The following is a 23,476-nucleotide window of genomic DNA, read 5'->3' as shown; positions in this document are numbered from 1 at the left end:
ACATCTGCTGGATACCTCTTTGGTATTTGCTTTGAACATTTGGAGTCAAAATAAGTTAACTCACTGTTATCACCAGTTGTGTTTTTCTTAAGTGAAGGTCATATTCTTTATAGATATTTATTTGAACTACTTTTAAAACTCGTGTTCTATCCCTGGTATGATCATAGATGTAGCCTATATAGATAGTAGTAGTATGATCAGTTTTGTTTGGAACCTACATAATGCAATGCACAGTTACACAAATAAGCCGTCCTTAGTGCCACCCAGTGGTTGCAATGAATAACTACCGGTCCCATTTAAAAAAACGTTTTAATTTGAAAGTGTTGACAGGAAGTTTATGCTATTTGGTCGTTCAACTTGATAGTGCAGTTACCTGCTGTAACCTCCAGATGGCACACATCGTTCAACAGAACACATTTTGCAATGTTGTGTACAGTCCTCTGCCCTTTAGTTGGATGGCCATAGCCCATTTCCCTGAAAACTTAATGTCATCGTTTACAACAGAAAATTAAGTTGTGACCAACCTCGAGTGATACAAGAGCTTAGTAAACTATTGTATTACTCTTTTCTGCTTTGATGGCTAACGTATTATGAGTTGTAATGCCCTCTGGTGGTCTCAGTGAGTAGCTACTCCTCGAGCGTCAAGTTAGACATAACATAACGATGCTTCCGTTAGACAAAATAAAAACATAACACGTTTTAGATACAATCCGTTACCAGCAGAATAGCGATGTAAGGCTCTAAGCAGAGCGTGTAGGGTTTAAGCATAGCCTAGTTTACATAATATCTGCTTTTTTAAGTCAATTTGTTTCGCCTAGACTGCGTTCAGTTTAACGTGATCTCTGATCACCACCGGAGACTCTCTTGGCAGTAGGTGACGCTGTGACTTTAGTTAGCCAACAATATTGATGCAGAGAGGAAGAAGAAGAAGCGGTCATGGTTCTGTCTGATAGCTTTTGAGCCGGCTAACGTCATTTGTTGTTAACATTGCATCTCTTAGACTAACTACGACCCGTTGTATGGGACCGAATAACAATGTGAGTCACATTTAATTAAATAAGCATGCCAAATAATGTTATTCAGTGTCATTAATGGATTTGACACCGTCAACTAGCTAAAGTGGCTAACAGCCACATATGTAGCTTTAGCCGCATTTGTTGTCGTTAGCCTAGCAGTTTTTGTCCAGTGTGTAATCGTGGATATATTTGGAGTGTGCAGTTTAGTCTGTAACTTTAGTATTGTTTGCCTTGCTAAGTCCTTAGTTTGTGCGATTTGGGGTCGTTAAAATCTAATTGATGTTAGCCTTCAACTAGGGTTATTACACTTTTATTAACGTTGTTACGTTTGCTAATCTTGTGTTCCTTGATGTTTTTCTCACACACAGAATCCTTCAAGCTAAGTAATGTCACCCGCTTGACCTGCAGTGAATCTGGCTTTGTTTTGTGCCTGTTGGTCAAGATGAATCGTACAAAGCCAACAACTCTCAGGCGCCCCAGTGCTGCAAAACCATCAGGTACTCCAGTGCCATATTAGTGTTTCTCTACAAACATTACCTTCTTTTCCATGATGGGAGTTTTTGCTTGTACGCTGCAAGAGTCTAATGGCACTATATTTTGTATGCTGTACAGATTGTAAATCCCCCTTGAGATAATATGTCATTTTGGGCTCTATAAATAACTTTGATTGATGATTTATATGAGAAACAGTTTCCTAGATTTGGCATATTTTATAATATTAGCGTCTGCATTACATAATGGTGATGTGCTTTTCAAAATGTACTAGACTATTATATTGCCTTTAACCACTTTATATTTATATATCTGAATTACTGATGATTATTTAGCAAACAATATTATTGTGTAATATTTTGTGAAAGCACCAATAGCCACCCTTTCAATATAATTGCAATATTTTTCCAAAATATCATGATATTTAATGTTCTCCCAAATGCACATCCCTGCCTGACTTTGATATCTGCTTTTCCTAGGTCACCCTCCACCAGGAGACTTCATTGCTCTCGGTTCGAAAAACCAGAGTGGAGACCCTAAACCCCCCGCTGTCCTGCTGAAGCCAGCATCCACAAGTTCAACTGCTGACCGTAAGAGAGAGACTTCCTCCGCTCTGCCCTCTGCAGGTCTATCTGGACTCACCAAGCGACCCAAACTATCCACCACCCCCCCAGTCAGTGCTCTCGGACGACTTGCTGATGTTGCTGCTGTGGACAAGAGGGCAATATCACCCTCAATAAAGGAGCCATCAGTGGTGCCTATTGAAGGTATTTTTTACTAAAGCCTCACACAAATGGAAACACAATGTTTATTCTACACTGTCAAATAAGCAAAGATAGTTTAAACTCTATTTTTGTATTGTAGTGTCTCCATCTCTGCTTCTTGATGAGATTGAAGCTGCAGAGTCTGAGGGTAATGATGATCACATCGAGGGACTGCTGTGTGGAGCGGTCAAACAGCTCAAATCGAACCGAGCAAAACCTGACATAACGCTGTACCTCAGTCTCATGTTCCTGGCCAAAATCAAGCCCAACGTTTTTGCTACCGAAGGAATTATTGAGGTAAGATTTCTCACTGATACTGTGTTAGTCTCACAAATAAACACCCTCCTAAAGTGAATGTTGACATTTGACTTTCCACCTGTCTGACTCTTGTCTCAGGCTTTGTGCAGCCTCCTGCGTCGAGATGCTTCTATCAACTTTAAAGCGAAGGGGAACAGCCTGGTGTCTGTTCTTGCTTCCAATCTGCTGATGGCAGCCTACGAGGAGGACGAGAACTGGCCAGAGATCTTTGTAAAAGTGAGAAACAAACACTTGAACCTGCTTATAACTTAGTTTTATCTTAGCCATTTTGTGCAGTTTATTCATATGTAATGTCATTTCAGGTGTACATTGAGGACTCTCTGGGGGAAAGAATCTGGGTTGACAGTTCTCACTGCAAGACTTTTGTTGACAACATCCAGACTGCTTTTGGGACAAAGATGCCTCCCAAGAGTATGCTGCTGCAGGCTGACACGGGCCGCTCAGCTGGAGATCTCAGTGCAGGTACACTGAGAAAACACACTGGCTCGTTTGGTTGATGCAGTGAACAAGTGCTGTAAATGAAGCTGCTTTTTACATTGTGTCTTTAGGTAGCAGCCCTCATCCCTCAACCCCTGATGAGGACGACTGCCAGACTGAACTGCTGATAGCTGAGGAGAAACTCAGCCCTGAGGATGAAGGGCTGATCATGCCGAGGTACGAAAACAATTTGCGTGTGTAGATACAATTCCACAATTATATTTAATAAGATTTAGATATGTTATAAATGTATTACAACTTATTTCTTAAGATTTTTGCAAAACATTTTCTCATTTCCTGGACCATTTTGTCTTTGTCTTCCCCTCTGGTGTTCTGTAGGTATGAAGAACTGTCAGAGAGTGTGGAGGACTATGTGCTGGAGGTCCTTAAGGATCAGCTGAACCGCAGGCAGCCGATGGACAACGTGTCCCGGAACCTGCTGCGTCTGCTCACTGCCACCTGTGGCTACAAAGAGGCACGACTCATGGCTGTACAGAGGCTGGAGATGTGGCTGCAGAACCCAAAGGTGAGTAACAAATCCTGAATACCACTTGTTATTCTGCATAATCCAGTATCTTATTGGCAGTATTATACACCTGTAGTAAAATACTTCATACTTCAAATTAAATGACAACAACTGTATAACTGTCACGTTTCTTTTGTTTATATGAAATCATGAATATGTAGATTGATGTCAATAACCATAATGAATAAAGCTCTTTTTCTTTATTTTTGTGTGTGCACAGCTGACTCGCCCTGCCCAGGACCTCCTCATGTCTCTGTGCATGAACAGCATTACCCAGGGAGCAGATGACATGGAAGTGATCTCTAACCTGATCAAGATCCGACTCAAACCCAAAGTCCTCCTCAACCACTACATGCTGTGTGTCAGGTCTGCAGACTCTTGTTTTTACTTATAACTTGTTGCTACACACAGTGACTTAAGACTCTTTCCCACTGCACAATTATTCAAATTATTTTAGATACAAGACGTACACTTGATATGCTTTCCTCAAAGCCACCATTGGACAGATACAGTCATTTTTCCTCACTGATTGTTTTAAAACACTCAAAAATACAACTTATTACAAGTGTGTTTGTTAGTCTTCTCACTAGTCCAACAATCACTACTTTAGGGTTGAGAGTTTTCAAGAGCAACTAAATAGGTAACATATATTAAAAAAGGAGTTGCCACTCTAAAATGTCCGCTGTTAATTTATCTAGCTTTGTGGGACACGCCAGAAAAAAGAAAAAAAGTTGAAAATGTTTCTTTTGCCTATTTTTAGCACTTTTTCCAATGTTTAAGAAAATGTCCATATACAGCTCTGAAAGAAATTAAAAGACCTTTTAAGAGGTTTATCTTTAATCTTAATCTCTACATGTATGGCAACCATTCCATTCCAGTGTCTGTTGAATTCCAACACAGAGAAATGTTTTCAGCAGTTTATAGAATAAAATAACACATATCTATAAATAGTAAAACCAGAGAAAGTGATAATTTCGCAGTGGTCTCTTAAGTTTTTCCAGAGCTGTAAGTGCTACTTTTGGTGGAAAAGGGTCATATACTAACTGGTGTTTTGATGGTTTTTTCCCAGGGAGCTGCTTAATGCTAACAGAGACAACCTGGCCACGATGGTGAAGCTGGTGATCTTCAACGAGCTGTCCAATGCCAGGAACCCTAACAACATGCAAGTCCTGCACACAGTGCTGCAGCACAGCCCCGAGCAGGCTCCAAAGGTCACTGGAAACTTTCAAGTAGTCGGAACAGATAGCAGTTTGGAAATGGTTTTAATAGCATTATAAGTCTTTATCATCTGTTACAAATTCAATAGTTTCTCTAAATCAACATTCCCCTTGTCTTCCATTGTGTCTGTAGTTCCTAGCGCTGGTGTTCCAGGACCTGCTCACCAATAAGGATGATTACCTGCGTGCCTCCAGAGCCTTGCTGAGAGAGATCATCAAACAGACCAAGCATGAGATTAACTTCGGGGCCTTCTGCTTCGGATTAATGCAGGAGAGAAAGGAGACTATCTATTTGGAACTGGAATTCAAAGTATGTGTTTCTTAAAATCATTTGAGCTTTACTCTTCATGCAGTTGCTCTGAAGCTGTGAATGACCTTTGTCTCTCCCATAGGAGCGTTTTGTTATCCAGGTGACAGACTTACTGACTGTCTCCATGATGCTGGGCATCACTGCTCAGGTCAAAGAATCTGGCCTTGCATGGGACAAAGGGGAGAAGAAGAGTGAGTGCTTTTATATTTGTTGTTTTGATGCATATACTAATCATTAGCATTTTTGCACTTACATTTTCCTTGTCTTAAAGTAAATTGATTGTTTTTAAATAGATTTTTGGTAAGGTCTTGTGGTGACCTTCTTGTGTGACATAAGTAGGTAAAAGAAACAACTTTTTAAAACGTTGTGTCTTAATGGTGGTTGCTAACAAGTGGCTAAATGAGAGTGCACAGGTTTTCAGGGAAAACAAACACCTGTCAGCCTTTCATTTTAACTAATGACACTGTGGTGTAGTTTGTTTAAACTTTAAAGCAAGGTTTTCACTTTTGGTGATTGCCCTTTTTAATTTTAAAAATCCCAAAAGTATGAAGTAGGGCTGTGCAATTAATCGTATTTTAATCGCAATTACGATTTTGGCCTGCCACAATTACGAAAACATAATAAAATCGTAAAAAACGATTATTTTGCTTTGCTAGGTTGTGACCGTGCACTGCAACATATTTGATCTAATTTATTTTAGTCTAATTTATTTGTATTTATCATATTTACATATGTTTAGTAGCTTGTTGAAGTGCGCTCCAAAATATTTGTTGATCTTGTTTATTGGTATTTATTATTTTGATAATATTTATTTAAATGTAAATATAAATGTATCATTTAATTTATTTATTTTTGTATTGGTTTTTCAGTTGAATTATACGTTCAGGGTAATCAACAGTTAAAAATATACTGTTCAAATTATTATTTGTATTTGTTTTAAAGTTCAATAAATGGATGTTTTCAAAGTCAATGAATAATCGTATTTAATAATCGTGATATCAATTATTGACCAAAATAATCGTGATTATGATTTTGCCATAATCGAACAGCCCTAGTATGAAGTTATTTTGCTGAACAAAACATGTTTGTATCATTAACTATTGTTTGCCATAGAGCTTTGTTCTGCAATAATCCAAATTCCAAGTGATTATTTCAAAGGAACCAGGGTGATGCTAACCTTCGGCTAGGGTTGTATTCATAAATCATCCCTGCGCTATATGCTGGATTAGCTTTGGCTTGAACTTGTGTCTGTTTGTTTCAGATCTGGAGAGCCTGAGGGCGTTTCAGAATCAGATCGCTTCCATCCAGAGAGACGCTGTGTGGTGGCTTCACACCGTGGTTCCCTCCATCAGCAAAACTGGCGCTAAAGACTACGTTCACTGGTCAGTCCCTCTATGCGCTGATGTTATTATTGTTAAACTGCACAAGCTTATCATATTTCTTGCTGCTTTACACGAGACTTCTCTCTTTCATGTCCGCAGCCTCCACAAAGTGCTGTTCACAGAGCAACCTGAGACATACTACAAGTGGGACAACTGGCCTCCGGAGGGTGACAGAAAGTGAGTTTCCCCACAATATTTAGATTGATTCTTATGCAGTGTTACATATTACTTGTACTTATATACAAATAAAATGTGATTGATAGATTATTTTTTATTGTTTCCACAGTTTCTTCCTGCGCCTCTGCTCTGAGGTGCCTCTGCTGGAGGACACACTGATGCGCATCCTGGTGATCGGGCTGTCACGTGACTTGCCGCTGGGCCCAGCAGATGCCATGGAGCTGGCGGATCACCTGGTTAAAAGGGCAGCTGGAAGTCAGTCTGATGGTGTGTGAAGGTCCACTTACTAGGCTGTATCTGTAAACGGTCAAAGTCAAAGCTGTGTATTACTCCCTGGCAGAATATTTGGACATTTGGTAAACACTTGTGGCTCCGTTTGATGAGCAGGCAACCCAAATCTTTCTAAAGGCCAACTTCTTATTTATATATTATCCTCACAAGTTGCAAAAAGCATGTTAGGGAGGTACGAACAAAGGAAATATGGTTTTGGATGTAATAGTTTTTCGAATAATAGAGCCAATTGGCGATTCCTTTAAAGTAGATTTGGAGGTCCTGAAGGTGGAAAGGATCCAGCTCATTGATGCCGTGCTGAATCTGTGTACATACCACCACCCGGAGAACATTCAGCTGCCTGCAGGGTACTACAACCTTCTTATAAAAACACTTTGGGGTCATACAGTTTACAGTCTAAAATAACAAATAATTTTTATTGTTTAAGGTACCAAGCTCCCAATTTGGCCATATCTGCGTTGTATTGGAAGGCATGGCTGCTAATTCTCGTGGTGGCAGCTTTTAATCCTCAGAAAATAGGTACAGCACACCTTTTTACATGTTGCATACATACAAATAGCTATTTCTAACTATTAAATGTTCTTTGTTAATATTATCTGATGTTTTTTTCCTTTTAGGTCTGGCTTCCTGGGACGGCTACCCTACACTGAAAATGCTCATGGAGATGGTTATGACAAAGTAGGTGTTCATTTTGTATAGAACAGTTCTGGATAACACATTCAAACAACTCACACATCTCTCTCTGGTATCTCCTCCACAGTAACTATACCTACCCTCCCTGTACCGTTGCGGACGAGGACACGAAGACGGAGATGATCAACAGGGAGCTGCAGATCTCCCAGAGAGAGAAACAGGAGATCCTGGCCTTTGAGAGCCACCTGGCAGCAGCCTCCACCAAACAGACCATCACAGAGAGCAACAGCTTGCTTCTGTCTCAGCTTACCAGTCTGGATCCACAGTAAGAGAGCAAGGGGAATTACGTCATGCACCTAGGTTATGGTATTCGTAAAGAAAAGGCCTCGAGGACAGTAATTATACCATCCTACTCTTTAAGACAGGGGTGTCAAACTCAAGGCCCGGGGGCCAAATCCGACCCGCGACTTCATGTTATGTGGCCCCGCAAGAGCTTCCAAAGAATATAATACGTTTATTATACGGTTACATGCCGATTTACAGAAGCACTTTGCCCATAAACTACATGTCCCACAATGCATCTTGTTTTGTGACATGTGCACTGAAGAGACTTGCAATTATTTGCCCCAGACTTCTGCTTTCAGACGTAGTTAATTATGAAGTTATTACCCTATCCGATAATAATCCAATTCAGAGGCAATAATGTCATATAATACATTATTTTATATATATTATATATTTATATTTGTATATTTATATAGTCTTAAAAGTTACAACCGGCCCTTTGAGTGCAACCATAATGCTAATGTGGCCCGTGATGAAATTGAGTTTGACTCCCCTGCTTTAAGACGAGTCAAACTCATTTGATTTGTACCAAAGTCAATATCACCAAGTACAAATTACTTTAATATTTGTACAACACCCTCCCAAAAACACTTTATAGGGAAAACACTTCAGGAAAAGCTGACTTTCTGAATAGACGGACATGCATTAGGTCATGTGTGCACAGACTAATCAACCTAGTGAAATGACATAATAGGATGACAAAATGATACATCGCTATGTTGCTAAGCAGACACATCCACTATTAAGCCTCACAACGTCCACTTTGCCATGTAAGCTGGGAAGAGGATGGGCCAAACAAATGGAAAGAGAATGAAAACAGTGAAAAAAAGAGATGCTAATTGTCCTGATCTTTATCCAAAAATATAGCAGCCATAACCATGACAACATCTTATTGCTGGCAGACAATTATGTAAGACATCTATTAGTCAATGGAAGCACTTGAATTTGTAAGTATTGATAAACAAGTCTTATCGCTGTGTCTTTAAGACGGTTTTGTGTTTGTGTTCAGGGGTCCTCCTCGTCGACCCCCTCCTCAGATCCAGGAGCAGGTGAAAACCCTGAACCAGTCTCTGCGCCTCGGACATCTCCTCTGCCGCAGCCGCAACCCTGACTTCCTCCTCAACATCATCCAGAGACAGGTAATGGACAGGGACCGATACGACACACTACAGAACTGCCCAAACTGTAACACATCTCTACTACTTATAGTACCAAAAGATTGTCTCTCGAGCAGGGACTGAAAACGGCGTAAAAATGGTTCTGATGAACTCATTTAGTTCCTGGGGCTTTTTGGTGTGAACGCAAATATATCGGAGTTCTGATGAACTATTGTGGGAAAAGTACTCCGGTGTGAACGCGCTATATGTATGTCTGACTCACAAAAAAACGTTTCAAATAGGGATTGTTTCTCAAAAAGCTCATCATTTGCGAAACAGACTTGCTTTGGATTCGAATTAAGATCTATAAACACGTTTTTCAATCAATGTTGAACTTCAACTGGAGAAAACCTGTTGATGTTGAATTATTTATTGTCAGCAAAAACATTGATCAAGATTAGTGTGAGCCTGACGTAAATAATACAAAAAAATCAACACATTATTATTAGGCTTTAGTCTTCAGTGTGTGTCTTATAACTGTTATACACTTTCCATCCCCCCCCAGGCCTCTTCTCAGTCCATGCCGTGGCTGGCTGATCTGGTCCAGTCCAGTGAGGGCTCTCTGGACGTGCTTCCAGTGCAGTGCCTGTGTGAATTCCTTCTGCATGATGCAGCGGATGACAGTCTGCCAATAGAGGATGACGAAGAGGGAGAGAGCAAAGAGCAGAAAGCCAAGAAGAGACAAGTATGTTGATTACTACACCGTACCATACTGTTGGCAGGCAGCAATTACTGAAAAACAATCCTGCTTTGACATCGTTTGAATTTCTTCTCAATAACTGGTCCTTATAAGTCTCAGAATGAAAATGCTCAATTTCAACTTGAGCTTTTGATTCTTGTGAGCAGCTCATTACTCACTCTTGAATAATCCTGAATGATCATCTGTCTTCCTGTTAGAGACAGCAAAAGCAAAGGCAGCTGCTTGGACGGCTCCAGGATCTTTTGTTGGGTCCTAAGGCCGACGAACAGACAACATGCGAAGTGCTGGACTACTTTCTGCGCCGCCTCAGCTCTTCTCAGGTGGCATCCAGAGTCCTAGCCATGAAGGTACCGTATTGGATCCAAATGAAAACTGCTTTCAAAGTATTGTGTTACTTGTTGAACAGAATGATTTGACATGATATTCTTGTGCGTAGGGTTTGTCGTTGGTGCTGAGTGAAGGAGGCTTGAAAGATGGAGATGAGCGGGATCAGCCCATGGAAGAAGATTCTGCTGATGCTGAGCTGTTGCCGGGATACCAGTGGCTGCTACAGGACCTCCCAAAGCTCCCCTTGTTTGACAGCGTCAGAGGCATGACGTCCACCGCCCTGCAGCAGGTTGGTGATGACTTAACAACTGTCAATAACTGAATGTAAACCTTTAAGAAATATGTAATAATAATGGAGTTGAACACTTGTCTTGTCTCTCTGCTTTCTTGAAGGCTATTCACATGGAGACTGATCCACAGACCATCAGTGCCTATCTCATCTACCTATCCCAGCATGCACCAGTGGAGGAGCAGGCTTCTCATAACGATCTGGCTCTGGTAATCACTAAATCCATCGCATCCTTTTTCTTTAAAGAGATGGATCTGACATTTCTTAATAGGATGAATGAGACACCTATCCAGAGTTTCGAGATGCAGACGGGCGTATACACAGACAGGAACATTTTTGCAAAAGTAATAGATATTCAAACGCCTAAAAAAAGGAATACTTGTTTAAGCATACTCTATATTTGGAATCATTTCAATGCTTTCCTGTGCTGCCAGAAAGCCCTTTTTGAAGAAGTGAAGTATTCGTCCAAGCTTTCTTCTTTGACTAAAACTGAAATGTAACTTGGCAGAAAAACAGAATTCCTGGTCTGCATCTGCCTTATTAGATTTGTCTGTGTTATAGTGTGACTTTGGTGAATCCAAAATGCCAAAGTGAGTTAGATCAGACACTATTACCTCATGCACTCCAAACAATCCAAACTGTCCCTTCTATGTGTTCTTGCTTTAATGGAGCAGTACTGACATGAATCATCTGTTCCTCTATCACTCTCTATAGGACGTCGCCCGGCTCATCGTGGAGCGTTCCACCATCATGAACAGCCTGTTCTCCAAGCATTCCTGCAGACCTGAGTCTAATGCTGTGCTCAGTGCCTTCCTCACCATCTTCTCCACATACATCAGGAGGATGAGGAAGACCAAAGAGGGCGAGGATCTCTACAGCTGGGTGAGCATTAGCAAGAGTTGAGTTACTAACTGAGCCTAGTAGTGACCCACATTTCTCTGTGATTATTCATTCATCTTGACAATGAGTGCAAGAAAAATTGATCCTAGTCATCGATTTAAAATGCAGAATATTCTAGATGATTGTTTTGTCAGTCTAAAACCCACTTTAATAAGAAGGGAAAAGGCTCTTTGACAGGTTGTAATCAGCATATTGTAACATTTCTGCATGAAAAATGGCCTTAAAGATTATTTATATACAAAAATAGTTGCGTCTCTAGGCACTATGGGGTGATAAAATGTGCTTGACAAATGTTCTTTCTTCAGTCAGAGTCTCAGGACCAGGTGTTTCTGCGTTGGACTACAGGAGAGACCGCTACCATGCACATACTTGTAGTCCATGCCATGGTCATCCTGCTGACCCTGGGGCCCCCCAAAGGTAGTCATGTTCACTTTGCCGTTAATTGTTTGCAATGTTAAATGGGCTACTGCTAATGTGTTTACCATTGTGCATTTTACAGGAGAGAGTGATTTCTACGCTCTTTTGGACATTTGGTTTCCCGACAAGAAACCCCTTCCCACTGCCTTCCTGGTTGATACCTCAGAGGAAGCCCTTCTGCTGCCTGATTGGTTAAAACTGAGGATGATCCGATCAGAGGTTTCTCGATTGGTCGATGCAGGTACAACTTGCCATAGTGGACAAGAAAAGGTGTTGTTCACCATGTAAATAAATGAGTACTTCCTCACAAAAGCATACATGTGTCTCCCTCAGCTCTACATGACCTGGAGCCTCAGCAGCTGCTGCTGTTTGTTCAGTCCTTTGGCATCCCTGTGTCCAGCATGAGCAAACTGCTGCAGTACTTGGATCAGGCTGTCTCTCATGACACTCCCACGCTGGAGGAGAACATCATGGACAAGCGTAAGAGTGCTGCAGATACCCCACGTTTACAATTGTTAAAGATTTTTAGATATTAAGACTTATTTACTTATACTTATATCATCTTGTATTTATCCTCCCAATAGACTACATGGCCCACCTGGTTGAAGTGCAGCATGAGCGAGGGGCCACTGGGGGGCACACTTTCCATTCCTTACTGAGCTCCTCTCTTCCACCAGACAGAGGTTGGTGAACTCCCAATGATTGTGTATGAGCTCGTTTTATTTTATGACATTGACAGAAGTTTTCCATATTTTACTGTCCCTCGTAGTGAAGGTAGTTTTACGTACAATAATCTAAATATGTTTAACAAAATACAAACTGTTTATACTTGAATAAATTATTTGATTTCATAGGGCTTTAAATGCCAAGTGTCTGACCAGGAAATGTTCAAAAATAATTGTATGACTCCTTGTCCTGACTATGTCCCTCCTGATAGATGCTGCCGAAACAAGTAAGGCCAAAGTTACCGTGGAAACGCCGCACAGCTCTGTGAAGATGAGAGCAGCCAGTCAGCTTCCTGCAGTCGGGCCTGATGACGATCTCACTGGCATGATGCTTCAGGTGGGATGTACAAGCTGTTTTAATGAAATGTTTCTGCAATATGATATTATTGATCATTTTTGGATAAAATGTGCATAAAAGACAATTTTGTGGCTAAATCTCAGTTGTTGTTGTTAGAGAAAACAAAACACTATAGCAATAGTGTATTCCCATGATTTCTTCCAAGCTGTTGAGTCTCTTGTTTGTCAAACTGACCTGTTTCTGTTTCCCTTGCTCTTAAAGATATTCCCTATGAAAGTGGACCCTCGCTGGCACGGCCCCCCTCCCAGCCAGCTCTCCCTGGCCTTGCAGCAGGCCCTTGCTAAAGAGCTGATGCGGGCCAAGCAGGGCCAGATCCAGCAGGGAGGGCTGGCTTTCCGGCTCCTACAAGCCATTGCAGCCCTGCTCACCTCTGCTCATGCAGGGCCCATTGTCCTGTCAATGCACCACAGCCATGCCCTCTCCTGCCCTCTCATGCGCCAACTGCACCTCTACCAGGTAAGGCTTGCTTACAATCAGCATATCATTCAATTTTCAGTAATAAAACGTGGGAATATAAGATTTTTTGTCTTGTTTCTTCCAGCGTCTCGTGTCCCAGGACGTGGCTTTCTCCTCACTATTCCTCAAGGTCATTCTGGAGATGTTGATCTGGTTGGACAACCCAACTGTGGAGGCGGGGCCGCTGAAGACTCTGCTCAAATCCTTCGCTGGTCAGAACTCAAGCAAACAGAGGCACAATGATGGTGAGCCCCTCAACGCTTCATCTTTCAGAAATGTTGAAAAAATAATTGTATATAATCAGAGAGTGACAAGTGTCTGTGCCCTGCAGTGCGTACAGGTTTCCTCCAACTATCTGAGGCTTTGGCATATCGCAGAGATATTGAAGGGCCACTGAGAGCCGTCATTGCAATGCTGAAAGCTGGAGACCGATGTAATGCAGAAGCTGAGCTCATTGGGAAAGGTATTCATGTGTTTTCACTTATCATCATATTACGTGTTTCAAACATTTGTGAAATAATATATAGAAATGTATTTATTGGGATAAACCCCTTGACCCCATCTCGTTTTCAAGGGGGTCCCGAAATAATGAGTGGCTTTAACAAGTGTTAATTTATTACAGTGTTGATTAATGAAGTGAAAAGTGTTTTATTTTTAATAAAGATGTCAACAGTTTTGTAGAATTGTTTATTTTTCACTGACTGGAATATAGAAAATAGAATATATTCATTATTGGGTTTTTTTAATACAGGAAATGTTCCAAAATTCCCCTTTTTTTTATATATATTTATAAAGTATTTTGACAACATAAATTAAACTTTGACGAACAAAAAGTGCTTTTACTATAAAAAAAAAAAAAAGAAGGAAAACAAAAGCAGCATTTTGAGAAAAAAAAGAAGCAATAGCTGATTTTTTTCACATTTTAGTATTTGATAGCCCAGGTGAATGTAATCAAAAACTAATGTTTGGGTTTGGTTACATAATGATGGATAATGGGCAGTCCAAACTTAGAATGTTCTAAAAAAAAAAGTATATATATATTTTCCAGTGTTACAAGGTCTGATGGAGGTGAGGTCGCCGTTTTTGGAGGAGCTGCTGTCTCTGTTGATGACTGTTGGTACACAGAACGGGACGGCCGGCCCTGTTGCCATGGTGATCTCCTTGCTGCTTCAGGAGAGTGAGGAGCAAGCAGTGAAAATGGAAGTGGATTCTAACAAGTGAGCACGGCATATTCTATTTCCCTTTCAAGTCATGCAAGCAACATTCATATGTGACAGGACTAAATGACAAACATGGCTGCCTGTGACAGAAGAAATAGCAAAGCAGGCGCTCGCTGTCTGTGGCCGTGTACTTCGGGAAAAAATGCTATTTGATTTGGTTCGGAAAGGTTTAATTGGTTTTGCAGCTTTACAGATTCAGGAGCTGTGAAAATCAAAGAACACTTTACAGAATCACTGCCTGTGAGGCAGGTACATACTCAGAGTTTGCTCAGACATTGTCGCGTCCAAGGTCTCTTCCAAGCAGTTAAAGTAGAGGGAGATAGAGATCTTATTTGTATTGCTAGAAAAGACTGTCTTGCTTGTGTCAGTTTACTACTGTGTATAGCATTTGGTATTGCCAAGACAGATTTCATATGACAAATGTAATGACAAAATGTAATATTTGTTTGTTGAACCAATATGTTGGGACATCATGCATTAGATCTTTAGCTCGGCTTTATTCTGGATATAGGAGGGAGGATACAAGATTTAATTGCAGGTCGGAATAAAAAACATTCACAATAAGTTGATTGCGGTTCATTTCTATTATCAGGATATTTGTGAAAATCCTTGTATTGTGACTTAGAAAAGCTGTTCAAGTGGCCGCTATAGTAGAGAGGGGAAAATATATTGCATTCAAAAATACTTTAACAAGTAAGAAAAAAACAGACTTGCGCAATTGTTCTATTTTTGTAATGTATACAAGGGACCTTATTAATTGTGATAAGCTTATTTAGGTCTATTAGATTACATTTTTTTACAAAAAAGGATTTAAAAAAAGTGTTTCCTATGTGTGAAGCGATACGAAGATATGTTTTTCAACAAAATGTTTGGGAAAGGAATTCCAGTTTTAAAAGCAAATGTTAAGCATATTTTGATGATTGGGAAACACTATTATTGTGGCCAGTCCAATGCCTCATTCTGGATGTATTGCACATTATCTTATTGAGGGTTTTATTAAGAAATGAAATATGTATTCAATCACATCTGACTCCATAGAGGTAACCTTTTGAGTTTCACTTTTTGCCAGCAGCTCCGAAGTGACAAAGTCTGGACTGAGCTCTGGGCTGTTGGTTGATTGGCTGGAGCATCTCGACCCTGAGGTCACCTCCGTGTGTCCGGACCTTCAACAGAAGCTGCTGTTTGCCCTCAACAGGGTAAGATAAGCCTCGCCTGCAGATAATGCACTTCCCCTGTCTTATCACACTGGACTAGGTGTCTGCTTGGCGTTCCTGATTCATGCTTTCTCACTTGTTCTCTATTCCAGGCAAGAGGAACCCCTGCCTACAGACCTTATCTCCTGGCTTTGCTTACACATCAGTCAAACTGGTCCACCCTCCTTCAGTGTATCGGCGCTCTTCTCAGCAAACGCAGGGACTACAAGTACGGACATTTCTTTAAAGGGGCCCTGTTATGCTTTTCAGGCTGTTCCCTTTACCGTAGTGTGTTATAAAGGTTTGTGTGCATGTAAATGGTCTGCAAAGGCTAAAATCCCAAATTCACGCCAGAAGACGATTTCTAGATTACACTTGCGCTTCTATTGGCTTGCGCTACAAAACATTGTACATAATAGGCTAAGGGGAGGGATCTCTAAGTGGTAGATCAATCACAACAGAGCCGGCCAGCTAACCAATCAGAGCAGACTGGGCTCTGGTTTCAGACAGAGGGTGAAAAGAGAGGGTGAGCAGCACAGGCAGTATGAGACAAATAAAGATCTTTTTGAACATTAAAGCATGTAAACATATACGCACAAAATACAATTATGAAACCTGAAATTGGGCCCTTTATCTGCCATAGCTTTTTTTAAACTGATTTATTTGTAATTTGTTGTTTCTTTCAGTGAGAGTTTATCCTTAGTGTCTTTCTGTGTAACGTTTTTTAGGCTTGACCCATCATCCGCCCTGGATTTCCTGTGGGCATGCAGCCACATCCCGCGTATCTGGCAAGGACGTGACCAGAAGATCCCTCAAGTAAGATCCAAATTCGACACACAAATTATTATACACTTTTTTCCCCCCTGCATTTCTAACGAGACCAAAGTCAGAGAGAGTTCACTCTGCTGCAGCAGATCACAGACGTATTCTTCTTTGTATCTCTGCAGAAGAAAACAGAGAAGTTTGTGCTGCGCCTCAGTTCTGAGGAGCTCATCAGCCTGGTGGACCTGATCCTGGCCGAGTCGGAGCTGAACACTCGCGACTCACCTCAAGATGACAAAAGCAGCTTGAACCAAGCCTCCTGCTCCCTCATCCAATCCAGGCTGCCCCTCCTACACTCCTACTGCAGCGGAGAGCTAGACAACATCAAGAAGGTCTCAGAGTACCTCATTAACTGCACCAAGAAATATGAGGACATGTAAGGAGTATATCACCTGTCATTTAGTGTGTTTATTGTTTCAATGCTAATCTTCTAGTCTTACATTTGTAACTATATTTAAAGACACATATGCTCATCACATTGTGTCATCGTCACCAAAGTACTTAGATCATACATTTGGACACATTGTTTTGTTCTTTCTAATTAGCCCAAACACAGAAAGTCAGCTGATAAACTTGGGGTAAATCACACTAGATTTTCCTTCCCGCTGCAGATGAACTTTTCAGACATCCTCTGTCAGCCACAATGCTGCGGACCAGGGGAAACTCGATAATTAGGTCTATTGGTGTGAAATTAAAACCAGCAGAAGTCGTCTGTACTGTGATCTCTTTAAAAGCTCAGTGTATTATAATGAAGCCAAGAGGATTAAGGCTGAAGCTCTAAACTTGCCTGTGTTGTGAATTCCTGCTCTGACTTAGCTGTCAGAGATCAGGGTGCAACTCTTTGTGGAGGCAAACCCTCCTTTCATGAATATGTCTCTGGTTATTAAACCACTTTAATGAGGAAACTTTGGCCAAGGTCAAGCAAAATTAGCTTCCGAATTACAGTATTTTAAGTACAGCTAAGCTGTCTGTTAAATATTGTTGCTTGCAGAAACATAGCAGGATAAAAACATGTTGAAAGTAAGGGTTTTGGCCTTGTGTGGAATACACACTTGAGTCTATGTTGAGCATTCTTCTTGGGAAACCTCGCTGTCAGATAAGCTGCTGTTTATTCCAATTACACAGCAACTATTGAACAACAGGCGGACTCTTTACTCTTGGTCAAGGTCGTTCTGATTTGCTTAATTCATAGCGTGTATTACACACTTCATTTAGTATAGAGTACATCATCTGAGCCCGACAAGAGCCTTAAAGGATTTTATAAAACCACAGAGACTTCAAGGCAAATGCCCCAGAATTACATTATGCTATTCATGTGCCTAGTTTGTGTTAGTGTACATGAATTATTCTCGCTTGTAGACATAAGTAATAGAAAAATGCTTTATCGTGCTCTTATCTGCGATCTCATATCAGCTCTGCTCATAATCCAATAAAAGAGATGAAGAAAGTGAATCTGACTCAAAGCAAAATAAGTTTTCAGTGATACCAGGAACACAGCTTGCTTTATAATGTTAGTCCCACCATAGAGTTTGAATGCTGTGACAAACTTTGTATTTCTGCACAAAATTGGTCAACCAGCCAATGTAAAAAAAAAAAAAGAAATAGCTTCAAGCCGCACAACTCATATGTCAACTGAATATGATTAGGGATTACAGTTTAGATTTCTGTGCTTCTAGCTTTACCATAGAGCCAATAATAAGATGTATTTCCCCGTGTGTGAACGACACATTCCTGCAGTTGGTTTCAACGTTCACCTTTTTGTTTATTTTCTCTTTCAGTGCGATGAATAAGCGGTGTCAGAACTTGCTGCTGCAGATTTATCTGCACTTCCCCGAGGTCATCCAGCACGTCACTCTGCCAGAAGGCACCTTCAGCAGTGGGGGGGCTGCGGACGGCAGCAGCTGCAAGGTAAACATGTCTTACCTGTTTGGTAATAAACATTTACCATCTAATTGTAGGTGATTTTGTTGTTAAATGTGTTGCCCTACTTCCCTGGCATATGGATATGTTAGGTCATTCTTCTTGTGGATATAAGAGATGTCATACTGTACATGGACCAGATGCACTTCATGTTGAGTAAATATCTTGGGTCATATTCACACACATTTAGAGAATACTCTATTAGTCCTAGACTGAGACTTTTAGCAGTGGTTCCCCTTAGGAGCTCTCTTAAGGGCAAAGATTGATTGTAAATGTATCTACCAGAATCTGATTTAAACTGTTAGGTGAAATTCTTAGAAAATAATAGTTTTTAATAATAGATCTTTCTTAGAATTTTGCTTTAAGAAGCTTTATGGAAACTGCCCTTGGTTAGATTTATATGACTTTCCTTAATATATTTGGAAATGAAAGCGGACAAGCAGCAAATACACTGAAATATCCCATACCTCATCACCAAAAAGGTCACAAGTCATGACCTCCAGCCTTCACCATGCTCCATTGGCTGCACTCTCCACTGTTCTCCATAGAAAGCATTGATAATGCTGATCTTAAGAAATGACAATCTTTTTGAATTCATAAAAATCACTGTCATTGCCATCACCAATACAAACTAGTCATTGTATCTTCATCACAGTGGGAGGCGTGTGGTGCAGTGGGTTGTGCGTTGGTGTTCGGATCAGGGGGTCACAGGTTCAAACCCCACTGCAGTCAGCATGTCGTTGTGTCCCTGGGCAAGACACTTCACCCCAAATTGCTCCTGTGGGGATTGCCCACAGTATTGAGTATGTAAGTCGCTTTGGATAAAAGCGTCTAACAAGTAACATGTAATGTAATGTAATGATATATACTTATTGTATGTGCTTGCCCCAGCTTGATGTCCTGGTGCACCGCCTGGTGATACTGCTGGCTGATATCGGAGACTCAAAGTCTGTTGAGGGCCGCGTGTCAGACGCCAACCTCGCCTGCAGGAAGCTGGCTGTGTCTCACCCCGTCCTTCTGCTCAGGTGAACAAAAACTCAGTGGTCCTCTGTTCTGTATTTCTGTATTTAGTCCACAAATTCACCGACTTCTTAAATGTTTTCCCCAGGCACCTGCCTATGATTGCAAGCCTCTTACACGGTCGTATTCACCTGAACTTCCAAGAGTTCAGGCAGCAAAACCACATGACGTTCTTTAGCAATGTGCTGGCCATCCTGGAGCTGCTGCAACCGCTTGTGTTCCACAGCGAGCACCAGAGGGCGCTTCAGGACTGCCTTCTGTCCTTCATGAAGGTTCTTCGGGTAGGAGGCTCACACACTGTCACATCTTCATCGTAGGATAAAGACTCAGATCAGACCTAATCACCTATTTTAATAAGCTACAAATCATTAGTTTACAATATCCATGTTTCCTCCTGTAGAACTTCCAGAGGACTCGTTCCCCGTTGGTCTTCATCACCAAGTTCTTGCAGTTCACACAGAAATACATCACCCGCGATGCATCGTCCGCCATTCCCTACTTACAGAAGCACTCTGACATCTTGCAGTAAGTATATCCGGGCAACGATATCTTTAAATGATGATATTCTGACTGTAACGAGTTTACCGTGTTTACAGCAGAAACTTGCTTGGTTGAAATTCTGTTTTGCTGTTTCTCCTGCCAGGGTTCTGTGTGCAGAAAACCCAGACCTGGTTCAGCTGAAGTCTCTGCTGGCTGGACTCACTCTGCCGGTGAGGAGGTCTTCATCAGAGGTCGACCCAGAGGAGGGAGAGGGTGAGCAAAGGGGGATCTTTTGAGTTACTGGAGTTGTTACAGTGGCCACATATATCTAAAGCAGCAGTTAAAAGATATCACCTTTTTGTCTGTCTCGGTACATGGTGACATTTGATGTATTCAGCCTTTTGTGCCCAAAGACCATATGTGTTATGATAAGGCAAAAAAAGCCATATTTGTTCTGATGTCAAAGGCCTTGAAATCTGGTACGGCGTACTATGAGCTAGTTTCTAACAGTCGAACTTTGAGATTTTTAGATCACATCAAAAATAACACAATATATAAACTATACATTAAATATCAAACTAAAATCATTAAATAAATGATTTAATGTATATTATATTAAAAAAACGTTTTACATTTTCCTTATTCAACTTGTTATGATTTCATAAAACAGAATACTTGATTATGCTCCTTGTAGTTTCTGAGAAACAGTCATTTTCTTTGCAATACTATATTTAAGGCACATGGGACTTAAATACCAAAATAGTAGATCCATATGCCAAAGAAAACGTACTACAGCCAATCTGTTCGAACGATTAGAAAATGTCTTCAGCTTTGAGGTTCCTGGAAGCCCATATTTATGCCATACTAAGACGTCCATTGCGTGCACAAATGAAGTCTTAAGATCCGCTGCTCTGCCTTTTCTTGTAAACTTCAATTCTGTTAAATAATTGCTTTTGCTCTCCACCAGACGACGTGTCCACTGGTTCCCTGCCCCTGGTCAACATCTCTGCCTCCGTGTCTCTGAGTGCGGCTGACATGACGATGTACTTGAAGAAGATGTCGAGAGGAGGGGCAGTGGAGGGTAACAAACATACTGCTGCAGCAATTCACCATGTATAAATCCTGTATCATAATGAGTAATACACGATCTCTTTACGCCACTGCTATAGATGTGCTGGAAGTGTTGACAGAGGTGGATGAGAAGTCGAGGAGGAGCCCAGAGATAATCCAGTACTTCATCGTGAGTCACGAAGAACATAAACACAAAAAAAGGTCAAGGGGTAAACCTGTCAGTTTGTAACTCATCCTTCCCCACCTTGTGTTTGCAGAACGATCTGCAGAGGCTCATGACGTCCTCGGAGGATTTGTGTCGGAACCTGGCCTTCAGTCTGGCCCTGCGCTGCATCCAGAACAATCCCTGGTAGGTTTGCAGCACTTCAGGACAATGTATACAGAGAGCATGCTACAACCAAGAGGGAACGTGCAAAACTGTCTTGTTATCTTTTTAACTTTTGTTTCGTGTTGTCTCATTTTGTCTATCTTCCATCTCTTAATGTGATATTGTACCGCCTCTAATTCAGTTTTTTGCATTGCCCTACGCACCAATAAAACATTTTTCAAAGAGGGAATGTAGGGAAATGTTAAAATCATGGTGCAGGGCGCGCTGTTTGACAATCACTCGATCTTTATTCCATCCGTCACCATACTTTTGTCTGTTACTATTTACTTTTCGCTCTGTAATAATGCATGTTTCTCTGCTGCAGCCTGGCAACAGACTTCCTGCCAACCTTCATGTACTGTATGGGCAGCGGTAACTTCGACGTGGTGCAGACGGCCCTCAGGAATCTTCCAGAATATGTCCTCCTCTGTCAGGGTAAGAGCATACTATAAATAAAATATGGTCACATGACCACATAGTTCTTAGTAGAACAAAGCGATTAAACACAGCATGCACCCAAAGTCGCTGTCAAGTCACGCCTGCACATGTTTTTCTTTCTTCACAGAACACGCAGACATCTTGCTCCACAAGGCATTTTTAGTGGGGATCTACGGGCAGATCGACACCAGTTCCATGATCGCAGAGTCAATGAAGGTCCTTCACATGGAATCAACAACCTAACAACCAAAAGCACACAACTACAACACACCATGTTCAAAATGGTGTCATTCAATTTCTACATTCCAGAGCTGGATTTATTTGAATGTCTTTAGTTCAAACATTGGTCAAATGTAGGTAATGGCAGATGTATAAAGTCTGTGGCTCTTCATTGGTACAGATTCAAGGACCAATCAGTGATCTGGTAGCTAACAGTCAGATAATAACTCCTAATAATCTAAATTAGAAGTAATTCATTTAATGACTTAAATTGAGTGACTTCAAAGAATGCATTAAAACTCCCTCTAAAGCTGAAAATGTAATAATTCAAACATCTTGTAAAATGCAACTTATTTTTAACTAATGATATATTTACCATTTATCATAGAAGATAACTAGGATTGGAATATTACAAGGTGATCTTATTCTACAGTACAATCAGTTAAAGAAAACATAGTATCTCCTAAATAATTAAATTAATCTTGCAGTAAAATAATACATATTATTTTAAAAACATCACTTTTTATTGCATTTTCATACATTCCGTGGGAGTCGTTGCACTTTGCAGTTAATAAATAACAGCCATAAATGATTACCAGATGCAGAGCTTGATGTTTATTTGGAAAATGGCACACTATATTCGGCTTGATATTTGTAATAGTTCGAATATGAAATGTCAACATTGTTGTATGATCAAATAACTACATGCTTCATATGTCGTTGTTTTTAATTAACAACAAAAATATATATATTTCATGGTCCTCCATCCAGTGTTGTAGCGTTACAGTAGCAACTTCGCATAACTGAACGCGGTTTTTTCATTTGACTTTTCTTACTATTAAGAATAAGCAGCCAAAATGCCAATGCCTGAATACAATGTCCATGTTAATTATTTCTGTTACCTGAACATCATCTGTGAGACGCCATGATTTCAACTGAAATAAAAATACCTTTCTGAGTAAGCCCTTTTCTTTCTTTTTGTTATTCCCCTTTACCCAGTAGAAAGTGAATAGTGTTACATATTTCAGCTATAAATTGTTCAAATTCAGTGTTTCAATGAAGACATTTTATCACTATTTAGTTGGAAAGAAGTTTAATTTTGAAATTGTAGAAACACAAATCTCACAAGAACCAATTATTACCTTTCAGAATAATATTTGAGCACCTCAAACTAAATGGGAACAAACTAAATGGTGCAACGTTTATGGCCTCTCATTTCCTTCCAATCATTTGTGGATCCTGATAAAACTGGAAACGGCTGTTATAGGTACGCATTCTCTTCATTGGCGTGTAACAGACAAATTAACATAGTGATGCACATGCTGTGATGGAAACCATTTTGCCGTGAAAGTGTGAGTTGTTTTGCCCGGTGCCACTGACTTCATCTGCAAACCTCTTGATGGAGTCAAAGGGATAAGCTAAACAACGCGTAGGCATGCGGGTAAACCA

General features: G+C 40.7%; 1 protein-coding gene across 4 annotated transcripts; it reads left to right on the top strand.

Moving 5' to 3' along the window:
• Positions 1 to 817: 817 nt before the first annotated feature.
• Positions 818 to 22,989, top strand: ints1 (integrator complex subunit 1). Of its 4 annotated transcripts, none has more exons than XM_034143061.1 (48): positions 818 to 1,037; positions 1,385 to 1,513; positions 1,988 to 2,275; positions 2,373 to 2,569; positions 2,669 to 2,806; positions 2,893 to 3,052; positions 3,139 to 3,244; positions 3,407 to 3,593; positions 3,814 to 3,959; positions 4,663 to 4,804; positions 4,944 to 5,120; positions 5,203 to 5,311; positions 6,382 to 6,502; positions 6,602 to 6,679; positions 6,789 to 6,946; positions 7,221 to 7,317; positions 7,398 to 7,489; positions 7,588 to 7,648; positions 7,731 to 7,928; positions 8,958 to 9,087; positions 9,611 to 9,790; positions 10,003 to 10,152; positions 10,242 to 10,421; positions 10,526 to 10,630; positions 11,136 to 11,303; positions 11,627 to 11,738; positions 11,821 to 11,979; positions 12,072 to 12,218; positions 12,323 to 12,421; positions 12,676 to 12,800; positions 13,023 to 13,277; positions 13,363 to 13,522; positions 13,609 to 13,740; positions 14,326 to 14,494; positions 15,567 to 15,693; positions 15,804 to 15,919; positions 16,419 to 16,506; positions 16,638 to 16,888; positions 18,291 to 18,420; positions 19,324 to 19,457; positions 19,541 to 19,733; positions 19,853 to 19,977; positions 20,096 to 20,205; positions 20,900 to 21,013; positions 21,102 to 21,172; positions 21,261 to 21,352; positions 21,696 to 21,805; positions 21,936 to 22,989. In XM_034143061.1, the coding sequence occupies exons 2-48, from the start codon at positions 1,459 to 1,461 to the stop codon at positions 22,049 to 22,051; spliced, it is 6,558 nt and encodes a 2,185-aa protein (XP_033998952.1). In that variant the 5' UTR covers positions 818 to 1,037; positions 1,385 to 1,458; the 3' UTR covers positions 22,052 to 22,989. The 4 variants fall into 4 exon arrangements, with proteins under 4 accessions (XP_033998952.1, XP_033998950.1, XP_033998953.1 ...); XM_034143059.1 differs by having other exon boundaries at positions 7,218 to 7,317; XM_034143062.1 differs by having other exon boundaries at positions 819 to 1,037; positions 15,570 to 15,693.
• The last annotated feature ends 487 nt before the right edge of the window (positions 22,990 to 23,476 follow it).

This window comes from Trematomus bernacchii, unplaced genomic scaffold (assembly GCF_902827165.1).
Source record: "Trematomus bernacchii unplaced genomic scaffold, fTreBer1.1, whole genome shotgun sequence".
NCBI classification, from domain to species: domain Eukaryota; kingdom Metazoa; phylum Chordata; class Actinopteri; order Perciformes; family Nototheniidae; genus Trematomus; species Trematomus bernacchii.
Note: the sequence above shows the minus strand (reverse complement) of the source record. Positions and strands in the feature narration are given on the sequence as shown.

Coding starts and splice junctions, on each gene's coding strand:
- ints1 (XM_034143059.1), top strand. CDS start 1,459: ATGAATCGTACAAAGCCAACAACTCTCAGGCGCCCCAGTGCTGCAAAA. Junction 4,805..4,943: donor GCCCCGAGCAGGCTCCAAAG/GTCACTGGAAAC, acceptor TTGTGTCTGTAG/TTCCTAGCGCTGGTGTTCCA. Junction 11,304..11,626: donor GCGAGGATCTCTACAGCTGG/GTGAGCATTAGC, acceptor TTCTTTCTTCAG/TCAGAGTCTCAGGACCAGGT.